The following is a 16,221-nucleotide window of genomic DNA, read 5'->3' on the forward strand; positions in this document are numbered from 1 at the left end:
ATAACAAAAAAAAAACAATTATTACCAACAAATAAATATGTGAAATTTAGTTGTTTTGTTTGCAAAGACTGTCATGTCAACACTAATCATATTTCAAATTGAACAAAAGCCAGCACAATCCGTGTTACTAAGTAAAAAATATATAATGAACATATACTATTTTACAGGAAGAACAAACAAAAAATATATTCGTTGGAGGCCAAGAAACACAATTGAAAAGTATCACTGTCAAAGATACTACGGACTCTGTGAAAATTACTCTATGGAGAGAGGCAGCCGACTTCCCAATAGTAATTGGACAATATGTACATTTATCGCACGTAACGGTGCATGAATTTAACAAAGAAAAGATTTTAAACACAACCCGCCATACAAAAATACAGGTAAGTAAAATTTTACATTGCAATTAATAGTTAGTTAATATGAGTAAATGAATAAATACTAAAACAGTATCTTTGCAGGTAATAAAACCACCCGAAGAAAACCTTAACGTAACTATTTATGGATTAGACAAACTACATCAGGAAACAAGCATGGTAACAGTACAAGTAAATGGAACAGAAGATTTCCAATCCATGGAAATTAACAATACTACTTTAATGGACTTTTTGCATATAAGCTATGATGTAGACAACTTAGCAGACACATTAATGAAATATCTACCATTATATGTAAAGATAACATTTTGCAATGGATCTATCACAAACATCATTGAGAACATATAATGTCAGCAATTATACCATATTTAACAAATGTTGGATACTAAAAATACAATTGATGTTTACAATGTTGCTTTGCACAAGTTTAAATGACACAACATATATATTGTTTAAAGTGTTTGATACAAAACTAGATTACAAAATTACTTTTGAGTGCAAATAACCGTTTGAAATGCTTTTATAATATTTACTGTGTGGGAATTACTAAAAATGTTGTCTACTATAAATACAAATAATGTTTACAATGTTACTTTACACACGTTTTAATAAGACAATACATATATATATCGCTTAAGATGTGTTTCATACAAAACTAGATAACAAAATTACTTTAAATTGCTAATCACTTTTTGCAATGCTTTTATTAGAATTACTGTATGTGACTTACTATACAAATCTCAAGTTATTTTTGTATACAATCTATACTTATATATTTGCTTACATTTTCTAAGTGTAACATATGCAACTGTGAAGTTAAATAGTAAGTTTTAAAGAAATTGAGTGTTATTGATCGTTTACATGTTGTATATTTACAATTAATAAAAAAAGTGACAAAAATGTGAGTTCAAATCAAAAATGTGTCATTAAAAAACTAGTTTACCTTTGCATTCTGATGGTGCACCTTTTCTAATCCTGTCAAATTTGCAAATTTAATGCCACTATTACTTTTACTAACGCCTGTCATATCCATTGATTTACTAAAAGCTCTTACCTAATACCAGGACTGCAATAGAACATGCTGCCTTGGAGATATCCTAAATACTTTACGCCAAGTTCACTTCTCTACATAATGGTAATCAACTTGACTGCTAAATGAAGCCAATGACTAACACCTACTACGGTAAGTTATACTATGTTATAAAGTTGTGTCAAATCTGTAACTTGCTAAAATATTAATTGTGCATTACTTATAATGCACCTACTGCCATCAAAATGCAACTACAATATACTTGCTGGGGGAGAGTGGTATACTCCCTGGAAAAATTCCCCCCACACTTTTTAATAACACAAACTTTAAGCAAGTTATCTCTTCTTGCTAAAGTTATTGTTGTATGAAAGTGTGTGGGACCTGCATCTTTACAAAGGATAAACTTCCACCAGTACAAAGAAAATCATTAGAAAAATGCTAAATCTATTCTCTAGTACAACTTAAGGAAGATAGTGCTGCCATCCACTAATACACCAAGGCAGCAGTTAAGAAGTTAACTATACTCAGCATCCTAATGCACAGTATTTATAACATTGTATTATTTGCCCTTTACAAGTTAAGACTAAGTATGTGTATAAAAAGATTACTTTAGTTGTATGTTACTTGTTCATTGCTGAACTATGTCTATACTTTATCACCGAAAAATAAAACGTTACCATGTAACTATGTTTAACTCTATAACTGATACTACCTTGCCATTCATTACCTGCTCTTTTACGTAAGTCTAGATCTGTCAACAATTTAATACAAAGCCTAATAATGTAAACCTGCTACCTAAGACAATAGTTTGAATACTTTCCTCCAACTTCCCTTCTCTGGCAAATATTACCAAACTTGAATGGTACTAAAAGCAATGAGTAACACCTAAGACCTCCTTCCACACTGCCTTTCTCTCCCACCAGCCTCTTTGCCCTAACAACACTTATCTTCCATTTACTATTAATGTATCAACTAAATATTTCTGAAATTGCATATAAAATGTATACAATATAGTTATATGCTACAACAATAATAGGTTTACACCTATAATACTACTACATATCTAGATATATAGTATATACTACTATATCTACATATATAGTACTATATATAAACACCTACTAGACTACCAAAAGTTTACAAGTTGATCAAATTCAGTGTATTGAAATTATGCTATTTATTAATTATATGTGTTTATTACTACAAACTGTATTCACTATATGAACTAAAAATGAAACTTACCATGTCACTTTGTGTTTACCTATATAATTGACTTTAACCTGTCATTAACTACTCTTGTACATCACACTTGTCTATGTTCAGTTTATTGGCAGGACTGCAATTGTAAACATGCTGCTTTACAAATATGCTGAATACCTTGAGCAGAATTGCCTTCCCAACATAATAGTAAGCAACTTAACTGCTAAAGAAAAACAATAAGTCACACCTATTAAGGTAAGTTATACTATGTTATAGTTTATGTGTCAAAACTGTAAATATATACAAAGTAGTTTTTACAAATATTTCCATGCATATCCTGCCATCAAAATGTAAGTACATCATACTGGCTGAGGGATAGTGGTATACTCCCTGGAAAAATTACCCCCACACTTTTAATAACAGTAAACTTTGAGCAAGTTATCTCTTCATGCTAAAGTTATTTATTATGAAAGTGTATAGGACCTGCATCTTTACTACCAAGATAAACTTCCACCAGTATAAAGAAAATCATTAACAAAATGCTAAGTCTATTACTGCAGTACAACTTAATTTTAAACAATCTTGAATAGCACAAAACAAAGTTTTCCCCATAACAACTAGCTTACTTAACTATTTACTTAATACCATAAACATCATAGATGCTATTGAACATTCCTCCCAAATGCTATGCTGTCCATTGAAACTAAATCTAAATGCGCGTCCAGAGGTCATGCACAGCACTAGAAAAGTAGTACTGCCATCAGCCAATGCACCAAGGCAGCACTTAAAGTGTTAACTATCCTCAGCATCCTAATGCACAGTATTTATAACATCATATTATTTCACCTTTACAAGTTATAACTAAGTATGTTTATAAAGGTAGTATTTTAGTTGTATATTACTTGTTCATTACTAAACTATATCTATACTTTATCACCTAAAAATAAAAGTTAACATGTCACTATGTTAAGCGCTTAACTAATACTAGCTTGCCATTACCTGCTCTTTTACATAAGTCTAAGTCTGTCAACAATTTAATACAAGACTAAAATTGTAAACCTGCTACCTAAACAATATCTTGAATACTTTAAATAAAGATCTCTTCTTTGACTAATGTTACCCAACTTGAATGATACTAAAAGCAATAACTGACATCTGAGACCTCCTCCCACACTGCCTTTCTCTGCCTCCTGTCTCCTTGCCCAAACAAAACTTAACTTACATTTACTGTTAATGTGTAGACATAATATTTCTAAAATTGCATATAAAATGTATGTAATATAGTTATATGCTACCTATATAATAGGTTTACAACTAAAAAAATACTACATATCTATATAGTATTATACTATACTATAAATACCTGCTAGACAGAATTCAAAGTTTACAAGTTAATCAAATTCAGTGTATTGAAGGGATTGTTTTACTTAATTATATGTGCTCCTCACTACAACTTTACTTCACTATATAAACTAAAATAAAAGTTACCATGTCACTTTGTGTTTACCTAGATAATTGATTTTAACATGTCATTGACTACTCTTGTACCTCATACTTGCTCTGTTCAATTTATTAACAGGACTGCAATTGTATACATGGGCATCACAAATATGCTTGATACCTTGAACAAAGTTCCCTCCTCAACATAATAGTAAGCAACTTAACTGCTACATTAAAGCAATAAGTCAAAGCTATTAAGGTAAGTTATACTTTATTATAGTTCATATATGAATACTATGATTTACTAAAAAGTAGTTATTATACAATTATTTCCATTTACATCCTAGCATACAAATGTAAGTACACCACTGCCTGGAGGAGAGTGGTACACTGCCTAGAAAATTTCCCCCCAGACTTTTTAATAACAGTAAACTTTGAGCAAGTTATCTCTTCTTCATTAAGTTATTGTTGTATAAAAATACCCTTCCTCACTGCCTTTCTCTGCCGCCTACCACCTTGCATCATACTAAAAACAATAACTAACACCTAGGACCTCCTTCCACACTACCTTTCTCAACCTACTGCCTCCTTACCCTAACAATACTTATCTCCCAATTACTATCTGTCTGTTAACATACTATTTCTGAAATATACATATACTGTATATAATTTGTTTATATGCTACCTCCATCGTACATTTACAACTATAATAGTACTACAAATATATCTACTTGTACTAACAAAATATAGTATCCAAAAACTATGCCAAGCAATACCAAAAACTCTAACTTAACTACTACGAGACCTATTGCATTGCAAATGCTTGTTTCAAAAAGGAACCTATTCTTGAAACACAAGGGACACATTTTTGAGTCCAGCAATCTCCTTTAAGTAATTGAAATGGGCTTACACTATCTACAGTGTGGCGTGAAATAAAATAGGTCTACAACCTCTCCCTGAAGGTCTGACCCAATTGTCTATGGTTAGGAAGGCTAAGAGCACACTATCTTCTAAGTAATGGCTACAACACTCAACCAGACAATTGCAACCCAATTATAAAGGTTAATTCGATGCAACCAAAGAAGCTCACACACTTCACTGGAATTAATTTGTACTCCATGGTCATCGACTATTCTCTCAGGGAATTCTTCCTTGAGAAATTCCAACACTTTCAAAGTGGTCACTCTTTCCACAAACTTTACTTCAAGCCATTTTGAGGAGTCTACACAAACAAATGCATACTGTAAATGAGGTGGCATTTTCCTGAACAGACCAGACAAATCAAAGCCTAACTTTTGCCAAGCAAGCTCCAGTCAGTCATGGCACAGGGTGCAAAGTAAAAGTGGTATTCCTTGGATTCTGATCACACCGACACATTCCCAATACAGTCGCAATACAATCCACTTTTGCATCCATTCCAGGCCGCCAAAAATGTGTTCTTAAGAAGCTCTTAAAGGCTGAAATGCCCATGTTACTTGTCCGGACAACTAGTTTAGGGATGCCCCCAGGTGTCCTTTTTGAAAACAAACCGCTGAACAACTGTTCAACCTGGACAAGAGTCCAAGGGCTACTCTTGATGTCCATATGGGTCACTCTGCTTCCATCACGGCTTCTCGATCGTCATGCCTTCTTATTTCTAAATGTGAAGGACTACGTTAGAGAGGAAGCCCAAGGCCTTATATTAATGACAATCCACTCTGGATCCCTTTCAGATCTAATCTGCTGAGAGGGAACAGGCACTTCCCTGTAGTTACACTTATGCCAAGGGTACAGTGCCACCTGCAATGCACCTATAGGGTTCTTTCTCGCCAGCGCAGAACAGTGAATTCTGTCTGAGGAATCAGTGTTCCAGGCACAAAGAGCTCAGGTCCACCACTCAATCTTCTCGATCAACACACTAAAGATGGGATTTAGAAGTGGTCCAGGTAGGGGACGTGGAACGTGGCAGGAAAACCGGTTTGCATTTTCACTAGAAGGCAACAGATTGTTTTCTTGATACGACGAAGGCCATCTATCATGGCTTTAGTGGTTAACAAAGAAACTGGAGAAATAGATTACCTAAGAAGGTGGGACAGTTCCAAAGGCCAGTTTGTATGACTCTCAAAAAACATCTTGAGTGAATAGAAAGGCTGAATAAGCATAATAGATTAGCTGTTAAGTCTGTGGATACACAATGAACATGTGGTTGGACGATGAACAGCAGCATAATTAACATGCTACATCCAGAGTCTGGATGTGAAGTTTTGTTCCACAGGTTACTGTCACACATGCAAAATACACATTATATGTTTGGTTGTAAATCAAAAGCATACTTACCACTTGGTGTATGGAGCGATTACATAGCAGGTGTCACATTACGGATTCAAAATCTATGGGTAGTGCTCAAGTCTTTGTACTCTTGCATCTGGAAGGTGGTAAGGCCCTACTCAATGGCCACCAAGACTCCACACTGGCAAACCTTAGGGGCATGCTACATGATTTATCATCCAGAGACTGAACTAATATGATCATATCACCCCCATCATCCCAGTGGAGAAGTGTGGCTCACTGGTTAGAGGAGGCAGACCTGGAAGCAGAAGGTCAGCCCGGGACCAGGGTTCAATTCCCGGCTCGGCGGGGTCTTGAGTCCTAAAATGTCCATGGACTCGACAATTCTCGCTCCGGTGCCTACTCGATTCATGGGTTCACACTGACTCTGGGCAATAGCTTGCTTAATCTCCACAACGGCCCCTTGCGGCGGGATGCCTGGCTTTCACCTTGCGGATACCCTGCCGGGGTTCTCACAGGGGAATACCAGGACGGGTTCTCTAAGCAAGCGCTTAGAGACCGGTTGGCGATTTGCGCTATATAAATTCCTGTATATCTTGATGGAACTCCATTGACTCCTCTTGCCGGCCAGCACCATCTTCAAAATCTGCTACATCATTTACAAAACCTCTGGTGGTTCTTGGCACACCCGAAGCCAGGCACCATCAGAGTGCAGACCCAATCTATATCCCAGGATATATCAAGCACATCCCTGTGTCCATCAGGACCACCCTAGCACTAGTTTACATTTTGGGGGAGATTTATGTAGCGTAAACTAGACCAGAAGGTATCAGAGCCCTTTAAATGAGCACCAGTTGCATTACAGGCGGATACAGTCATTGTTAGCCACGGGGAGATAAAGTGATTTGCCCAGAATTACAGGATGTGGGGCGTCCTTGCAGAGACTCGAACCCAGTTCCCCAGCTTCAAGTTCGTCCACCCTAGCAGTTAGGCCACATCCTCACCCCTTCCTTCAATATAGGAAAGAGTTGAAGACTCAACTGTTTAATGAACACTAAATAATGCATTAACTGTCCACAACCTGGGTTCCACTCAGATTACTTGTTGACTTTAGGATTGCCTTTAGCTGTTTGCAGTGCTCTGCTGCCTGCTGGCTAGGCTCGTGCTATCAAAATCCCATATACATACATAATAAGTTGTAGGATTGGGGAAAAATTAACAGGAGGAAAAGCAGACTAGAGGAGCTACGTGAAAAGATGGATAAAAGGTCATCTGGTTTGTGTACATGAAGCAAGGTGCCACAGTTGTGATGATAAACCCAATCAAAGCACACGTCCGCTTGAGATTCAAAAACATGAAAAAAATATGTACCTGATCTTTTGGCAGAGGTTGGTTTTCGGATTTAAGCAAAACTTACATTCACCGCATTGTGGAATGTAAAGTGGAATAACATGATCACCTAGAAAGGAAGCAATGAAGAGATTTACTACAAGACATTCATTTGCATGTTGTTGTCCAGTATAAAGATACATCTATAAAGCTTTTCAGTGCTTAATTTAATTACACATGCTATTTTTTTTTAAAGTACCTCTGAAAAAGAGTAAAGAAATGTTTTTTTTTTTTTAAGAGCCTCATTAAAAAGTACTGCGCCACTTGTGCATTCTCACTTTGTAACATAAAATCACGATTCTCCTTGCACAGAAATCTGAAAACGGAGTCAAACAGAGGAGAAACAGATAATCAATGAATGGGGACAAACATCCAAAAGTGATGATGCTTTCAATCTAAATAAGAATCTTGTTACAAATAGCATTGGGTCAAGGCTGATCGGCCAATTCGGGCTTTGAAATAACCACAGAAAGTAAATTGAATCTACTACAAGAAGCAGTCATCAGATTGATTCCAACCAGCACCAGAGGAACCGTCACTCAAGCACTCAGCTCATCACTAGTCAACTGGACTACGGAAACGCCCTTTACGCCGGAACCACCACCCCAAGCACCTCCAGACAATGTAGAACTCAGCAGCAAGAATAATCCTGGACCTGCCCAGAAAAGGCCACATCACCCACCCAGCTTCGTAGCATGCACTGGGCGCCAATCAAAATTAGATGCCACTTTAAGTTGCTCACGCACCCCTGCAAAGCCCACCACGAAACGGGACCAGAATGCATGACCAACCACCTGACCTTCCACCAGACACCTGCAGTCTGCTGCAGTGGTCCTTGCCACAGTCACCAGCATCCTTCGTACCCGAACCAGAGGGCGCTACTTTTCCCACCTCGCAGCCAAAGCGTGGAACAACCTCCCCATCTATCTCCGAACGTCAACCCTCGCTGACTTCAGGAGTAGACTTAAGACCTGGCTGTTAGAGTAGCTCCACCTCACACAAGCGCCTGGATACCCCTCTGGGTGATTAACGCGCTCTACAAATCGGATTGTGGGATCACGGCCAGGCCATTCACTGGTTAATCCACATGTCAGTCACCAAAACAACCATCAATTTAAAACATGTAGTAGTACCAACTAACATGTATAAGCTGCAAAAAGACAGCCTGTAGTGTAGTTCCTATTTTCCCTTTCCCCTATAGGCCCTGCGCATTGGAATAACAAACAGCAGTTTAGACGTAGAAGTGCGGTCTTCCAGGTCTCTACTGACTATGCTAAACTTAATTGGGTTTGTACCAACTAACTCAGAGGTCACTGGAAACTTTCTTGACTGAAATAGGAAGTGATCAGTTTCCCTGGCACAGACCAGAAGGAATTCAGTTTTCCAACAACCGCATAAACATGACAACTTTGCTCCTTAGAATAAGAGTCAATCTCTAGAGTCGTGTGAAACAATAGACAGTTATTTTACTCATTCAGTTGTGCAGATTACTTTCACCATTATGCAGAGAATAGAGAGACGGCCGTTTTCAATAAAAGGTATTATTTATTGAACAGTCTTTCTTCTCATGCAAGAGAAATGAATTGCCACAATTGCAAGACTTGTTATTATAAAAAGTGCGTACAGTAAAAAGAGGATTGCGAAATAATACTGTAAAAGCATGGATATGGTTTCTTAGCCATACAATGGTTAAAATGAATAAAATATATACATTCATATATACATTAGCTAACATACTCAACTGGTGCTTCTAACTACGCCTACTCCAGTGTACCTGACCTAAGCCTAATACTTGGGAGGGAGTAAGTAGCAGTTTAAGTTAAGTTGGTTTTGCCAAGGTTTGCTTCAAGAATTCTCTCTAAGGGTTTAGTCAACACCATACCTCTGGAATAGAATGTAGGAGGTCTTGTATCTCCTTCCAGGACTCGATATCCCAGTTACTCGCAAGAGTAGGCTGGAAACGCAGGAGCTGGATTTTCTCGGCAGGAGAAAAGACAGTCTCTCTCAGCGCGTCAAGGAGGAGGAGGGGCAGCGTCCGTGGGCTGCTTGCATCTGCTGGGCTCTGCAAGGGACAGCTGTTCGGCTCCTGTATTCACCACACCATCGTTCGTGCTTTGCTTAAGGCAACACTGGTAATATTTATACCTGAAAGGTGCCTTGTTTGACGTAAGTTTTTGGACATAAGACGTCAATAAAGATGTCACTAGGAAGTGATCGTCCTTTCAGTGCTCATTAGAGTTCTATTACTATTCAAAACATAGCAAGCGGGGCTTTCCCAGGTTGCTGGGTTTTATCTTGTTGAAGAACTCTGAGTGTAATCTAGGAATCTTAGAGAGTGGCTTCTGCTGTGTCATGTACTGTAATGAGCTGCAGAGGCGAGTTTCTGAAATATGGCTGAAATATGGCTCTGATCGTTTATGCCATTATAAGGGTATGAATGGATTATATAACCGTAGAGGGGCATAAGGTCACAGTGTTGATCGGGGTCCTAGATTAGAACACGACAAGCCGCCCAGGTGCCTCTTGCCATTTCTCCCTGGTGATACTGGTCACTGAACAGCAGAATGATTGTACTAACTGGTCTGGAGTTCCCAGGGTACTGTTGGCATCCTGAATATATGGAAGAACACAAGTACCAAAGATTCTCAGCCAAAAAGTCAAGTGAAACCTTAAAATACCTGTGTAAATTGTCTACTGATGCACAGAAAAAGAACTTAAATAAGATTTTAACAGTGAACCAAGTTGAGGTAATTCTACAACTGGAACCCCCCCCCCCAAATTCTTCTGATGGGACAGGATAGTTATGCCACCAGTCCTTCTGCTCAGTAGGTTTACAATTAAACTTTCAAGTGTGGTCAAGGATATGGATTAACTCAATTCTAAATATTTATGTAACATTAAGAAACGGATAATACCCCTAGCAATCTGAGGCTTCCTAAGGAGGAATGGAGTATGAATCTCGTAAATTCGTTTTCATGTTATAAAAATTCTAAGAAGCTCATTTAAAGACATTTCAACAAAAACTGAAAAATGGCTTGATATTGAAAACAATTTTTCCCCTAAAACCCTTGCGTGTGTGAGAAGCACATTTTCCCATTCCAAACAGGTACTGCTAGTCACATTTAAACCTCTATTGTAGTTTGCCAAGATATAACCCAACAAAACTTCTCATTCCTTAGTTTCATCATCGAAGATTAAAATGGATGGAAAAAAAACAAAAATCTAGCCACAAGGCTGACATATTGATGGTAAAGGACCTAGTGAAATTCCAGTCATAATATCAAAGTTTATAATTCTTGAAGTTATGAATTGAATCCGGTAAACTCTGTGCCTCATTGTTGGCGTCCTACAAAAATCGAAAAGTGACATTTTTTGCTCATAAAATTACCAGTAAATTGAATGGCAACACAAAAAGACCGTATTAGAAAAAAAGTGTCAATAGTAAACGCAGACAAAAAGACAATGCTGAGAAAGGCAAAGTGCACTCCAATTTGGAAATTTTCCTCCGAAGCTTTGATTTTTGTGATATTACCACAAGCTAGATGCATAAGACTCTGCAGAACAAAACTAAATCCTCCACAGTGTCACAAATAAAGGCTCCTACCATCAGACACGTCTCCAAAGGCATCCGATAACCCACTCATCTATTCTTTGATAGAGCGTACATCGCACCTATTTTACCAGATAGATTGAAAAACTAATCATTTCACCAGAAACTTGTTGTGACCTAAGTGAGTTTATGAAGGATTGACTCACAGAGACAAGTCTCTAGCAAGAACAAAGTCAGCATCCTCCTACTAGATCTGCTCTTGATCTTAACTATGGGGTTTACAGCCAATGTCTCCAACTGGAGGATGGCAATAAAAAGGTTTATTTCATAATGTGGCAGACTTGAGATGACTTCTTTCGTGATGCAGCTATGTGGCCTAGAGCATCCCACATTTGGATAGAAGGGCCCCATGGGGCAAATGTTTGTGACCAGAAATAAAAACCACCATAAACTGGGGACATGGTAGTCTTCTCTATAGTTGATGCACAAATACCACTATAATTTTATGTAGTCACTTAAGGGGGGGGGGGGGGGGGGGGGGGGAAGAATAGTTGTTAGAACTGGCTATTTCTGGTTGGCTAAGGCTGACACCAAAGCTAGGCAGAAACCACCATTCTAGTCAGGGCAAGGGAGTCACACGCCAAGATAACCCCTGCTCACCCCCTTGGTAGCTTGGCACGAGCAGACAGGCTTATCCCGGAGTCAATGTGTAAAGCATTTGCGCCAGCACACAACAGCAACAACATCCTAGGCACACCACAAAAAGAACTCCACACAAGGTTATATAAAAATAACTTCTGTATTGTAAAAACACATCAGATAGAAGTCACACATGTACATTGTGCCAACTGGCACGGGCAATATTCACAAGGGATTATTTACAGGACAGGGCCACATGGGCCACTGTCAGAATCAACACTTTTAAAAATAGCACTTCTAGAACTTAGAATAAGTATAGCACAAAATAACAGTTATAGATCACATCCAGTAACTACTGGTAACAGGTAAGTACCACCTACGCAACCCTAAACACCTTAGGAGAAATGTCACACAGGGAACCAGGACCTCACTAGGACCACCTGTACTAGAAAGAACCACCACCTAAGAATAAAATACATTTAGGGGCATAGGTAAGAACACATTACACATGATGCAAAAACATTCAAAGGTGTAAGGAAGGAAAAACACATGATGCATAAACCAACACATTCAGAGGTGTAAAATCAAGGAAGACACATGATGCATAAAAACATTCAGAGGTGCCAGAACATAACTCAATAGCGCAAAAACACATGATGCATAAAAACATTCAAAGGTGTAAGATCAAGGTGCGTAATCATATTAAATGCATTACATTTCCTAGCACCACATCACAATGCGCAAAACTCACATTCGGCCATTACCATCACATAGATAATCACATAGCGCCTAAATAAAATCACATACCAGCCCCCCATCTAATAAAGGGACTAAAGAGCTCTGTGTCCAAAATGTCAGGGCGCGCTGCCATGCAGCGCCAGTCAGGGGTGCGCCACCGGCGCAAAACCTATATGTTGCAGGTGCCCACTACTTGCTGGGCACCAGAGGACAATCCCAAGTGCCTAATCGGTGCAGCTGCCCACTAATTGCTGGGCAGCTGGGAATCAAAATGGCGTCAGGGTCCTCACTGACCCTAGAACAGAACTGCACCAAGATGTAGGAGCCACACAGGCTCTGGGCAACACTGTGCAGAACGTTGGAGCCACACAGGCTCTGACACTACACATAGCCAAACGTTGGAGCCACACAGGCTCTGGAGTCATTAAGGCCTGGGAGCACACTGGCTCCTGAAATACTCTTGGCGCCACTGCTGGGAGCCACACTTGACTCTGCACCGGCCCTTCTGGGGCCTTTCAAATAACCATGGCCCCTGGAACCTCTCGCGACTCTGAAGAAACACAAGCCTATCGTTGGAGCCCTGAGGCTCTGGGCACTGGTGGGGCCTGAAACTACCCCTGGGCCACTCTGGCCCTACAAATCACAGGTCTAACGTTGGGGCAGCCCACTGCCATCCGGGGCCGCCCTAGATGCACCCCTGCCTACTGGGGAGTGCGCTGGTGCCAGCACACGCCCCTACGGAGCCCCCCCCCCCCCCCGGGCTGCTTCTTTGGCGGGGCTCCTCCGGGCAGGCAGCAGGACACCTTCTGTGTTCGCGGTGGGGGCAGGCACCAGCAATGTGCCTTGCGCCCCCTCCGCTCTTCACCCAGCTCCCCTAGTCGGCTGCAGGAACCGCGGGGCTCTCCCAAGCGCATGGGGGCCCCGCGCCATCACTCACGCCGGCGTCTTCTGTCTCTTTCTCGTCCCCTCCTCGCTGGGGGACAGCAGGGGAGGCGGGGTGGTCTCCCGACCTCCCCACACAGCACCACCTTTTCCCGGGGCTCCCTCAGCACACGGGAGCCCCGCAACAGGCCACGCTTCCTCCTCTCGTCGCGGCGCAGGCCGCCAGCATACCTACGGGAGACCGCCAACTATGCCACGGCTTCCCCCAGGCAGGGGGGAAGTGGATCAGAGTCCCTCCCGCCCCCGCCCACAGTCAGGCGGGCGCGGGCCGGACTTCCGGTTTTGCCGCGGCGGCTCTTTGCGGGGCTGCACCGAGGGGTGGGCACCCTCGGTGCATGAAGTAAAAGTAGAAACGGGGTGAGCACCCGTTCGAGGATCAAATAAATGGGGTGGCACCCATGATATAAAAATATCGAAACTCGGGCTAAATGCAGGGTGGGCTCCTGCCTAAAAACATGAGCAGGTCAAAGAGCAGCTCCCTGCTGTAAAGGTCAAAATAAAGCGCTCCAAAGCGCTAGAGGCCCAAAAAGTTCAGCAAAGTCCTTCAGGACAAAGACTCTCATAGCAAAGGGGTCCATCAGGTGTCCAGGGGCTGGGCAGGGCTCAGGGAGGCAAGCCTTCCCCTGAGCCCAAGCAGCAGCACGCCCCTGGCAGGATTAAAGTCAGAAACAAGAACATTTTTAGAGTGTCACAGCACCCTTTTTATACCCAAAATCCTTTGTCTAAAGGGTGCAGGCAGTGTGAGAACCAGCTAGAACTGGTTATAGGGAATTCCTTTCACGGACCAGGCTAGGGACATCAGAGGCACCCCAGGGGGTGGAGCCAGCATTGTGTGGGGAAAACCCAGCCTCATTCAGGACCCTCAAACCAGACGGTCAATCCACAAGCAGGCCCGGGCTCACTCCTCCCCTCACATCAGCTTGCTAAACACTCCATTCACCACCTGGGCAGACCCTCCCAGACTCTTGGAGCCAGGCTCACCAGCCAGCCTCAGCCAATCACACGCCAGACACAAATTACACAAATATGCCAACTTCTAGAAGTGGCACTTCTACACTAGACACAATCATGCCGCATATACCACTGCGTAGCATTCAATCTCAGGAGTTCGCACATACCAAACTCGACACTGCACTCCCCACACATCAGGAACTACCATGGGCATACATATTCCCAATTCATTCCTATGAGAGGGCAGGTCACTCACCACACATACACAGAGAGCTCACGCACTTTACACTGTACCACAGTGAAAAAGTGCGCAGATGCCTAAAATCACCAACACCAAGTCACAGCAACAGGCTAGGAAAAAGCAAAAAAGTCTCGGGTGAACCTACCAAAAGGGCCGGGTCCAACAATAGTCATGCTATCAAAAGCAAGCTGGGTGATTTAAATGGTTATAGATTTATGGTATTCCACCACTTTCATTTTACTGCGCAAAAAAAAAAGTAAATTCATCTGGATATTTCTATATCCTATTTATGGAAATGTTACATTATTTGTGCAAGTCTTCTCTCCTAGGTACTTATATTAAACCTATACCTGTGGTTAATCTAGATTACGTTTGTTGTGACTGCCATGTTGGTTAGGAAACATCGAGTGCTTGCAGTGAGTGGCCAGCTGGAACGGAATGGCTTTGGTTTGAAGCATGGTAAAGGGGACCCCACGGACACAGGTTCCCAGAAACCTCAAAGCACACTAAACTAGTTGATGGGACAGGAATTACACGGTGGTATTCTGAAGTAAACCTCCATGATGGGGGCTTCCTGAGAGCTTCAAATATAGTGCTAAAGTCCACATTTCAAAACCTTGGGGGGCCCTTGAGAACAAGGAAGGGGAGCAAGCATAGAAGGCGGTCAGAGTGGCTGCTGGTGTCACTGGGTGCACAATGAGAATATCTCAGATCCATAATGCTTGGAGAAGGAGGAGAAATGCACCAAGGCAGGAAGTCTTATCAGGAATCTACACAGAATAGGCTTCCAAAGTCTGATGCAGTAGAGGGTAGCTGTCCGAAACCAAAATGTCCCTACTGTTTACATGCTCCATTGACATGCCCCTCTACAGGACAGTCCGCTATAAGGAGTCTGTATCCATGATTTCGGTCTCTTTCCACAGGGAGTACAAAGCCAAGTGCTCTCACTCTTGGGGAACTAGGGACAGGAATATAAGCAGGACAAAAATGACCATTAATTCAGTGGCATGCACAGTGGAGTCTTCTATAGGTCCATTGAGGACCAAAGGTTTTTTGCAGGCCCCCAGCATCATCATTTTCAAGGTGATGGGCAACCAGCCAGCCTAAAAGCGATTTGTGTGTGTGCTGAAGAGGTAAATTGATATAAGGAAGTATTAAATGGCCCATACGCTGGGTGCTCAGGGTTACGGTACTCTAGAGACTAGGTGCTGATAATGTTCAAACAGCATTTCAGGCCTTTTAAGGCCCAACATGAATTTCACAAAGTTTCCCTGTATTAATTCATATGGCACCACAGAGAATGCTCTGGTGAAGGATTGCTGTGTACCATAGGATGAATGCAAGGACTGGATGGAAACTCAAGGCAGTATCTTGTATAGTGGGCACAAGAGAACATGTGTTCCTACAGGCTTCTTCCTTGCTCCGGAAAAGGCGTAAAAAGTGAACTCTGGGATTG

The 16,221-nt window shown here is 41.3% G+C and overlaps 2 protein-coding genes across 2 annotated transcripts in view; one reads left to right on the forward strand and one right to left on the reverse strand.

Moving 5' to 3' along the window:
* LOC147728079 (uncharacterized) overlaps nucleotides 1–725 on the forward strand; it is a 30,256-nt gene extending 29,531 nt beyond the window's left edge. The window contains exons 3-4 of the mRNA XM_086962770.1: nucleotides 168–383; nucleotides 462–725. Of these exons, the coding sequence (XP_086818896.1) occupies nucleotides 168–383; nucleotides 462–725 (480 nt within the window). The remainder of the gene's footprint in view (nucleotides 1–167; nucleotides 384–461) is intronic.
* The window catches only part of LOC147728078 (alcohol dehydrogenase class-3), a 181,029-nt gene that overhangs the window by 62,090 nt on the left and 102,718 nt on the right, over nucleotides 1–16,221 (reverse strand). The window contains exon 4 of the mRNA XM_086961962.1: nucleotides 7,687–7,774. Within this exon, the coding sequence (XP_086818088.1) occupies nucleotides 7,687–7,774 (88 nt within the window). The remainder of the gene's footprint in view (nucleotides 1–7,686; nucleotides 7,775–16,221) is intronic.

This window comes from Lissotriton vulgaris, chromosome 3_1 (assembly GCF_964263255.1).
Source record: "Lissotriton vulgaris chromosome 3_1, aLisVul1.2, whole genome shotgun sequence".
Lineage (NCBI taxonomy): Eukaryota > Metazoa > Chordata > Amphibia > Caudata > Salamandridae > Lissotriton > Lissotriton vulgaris.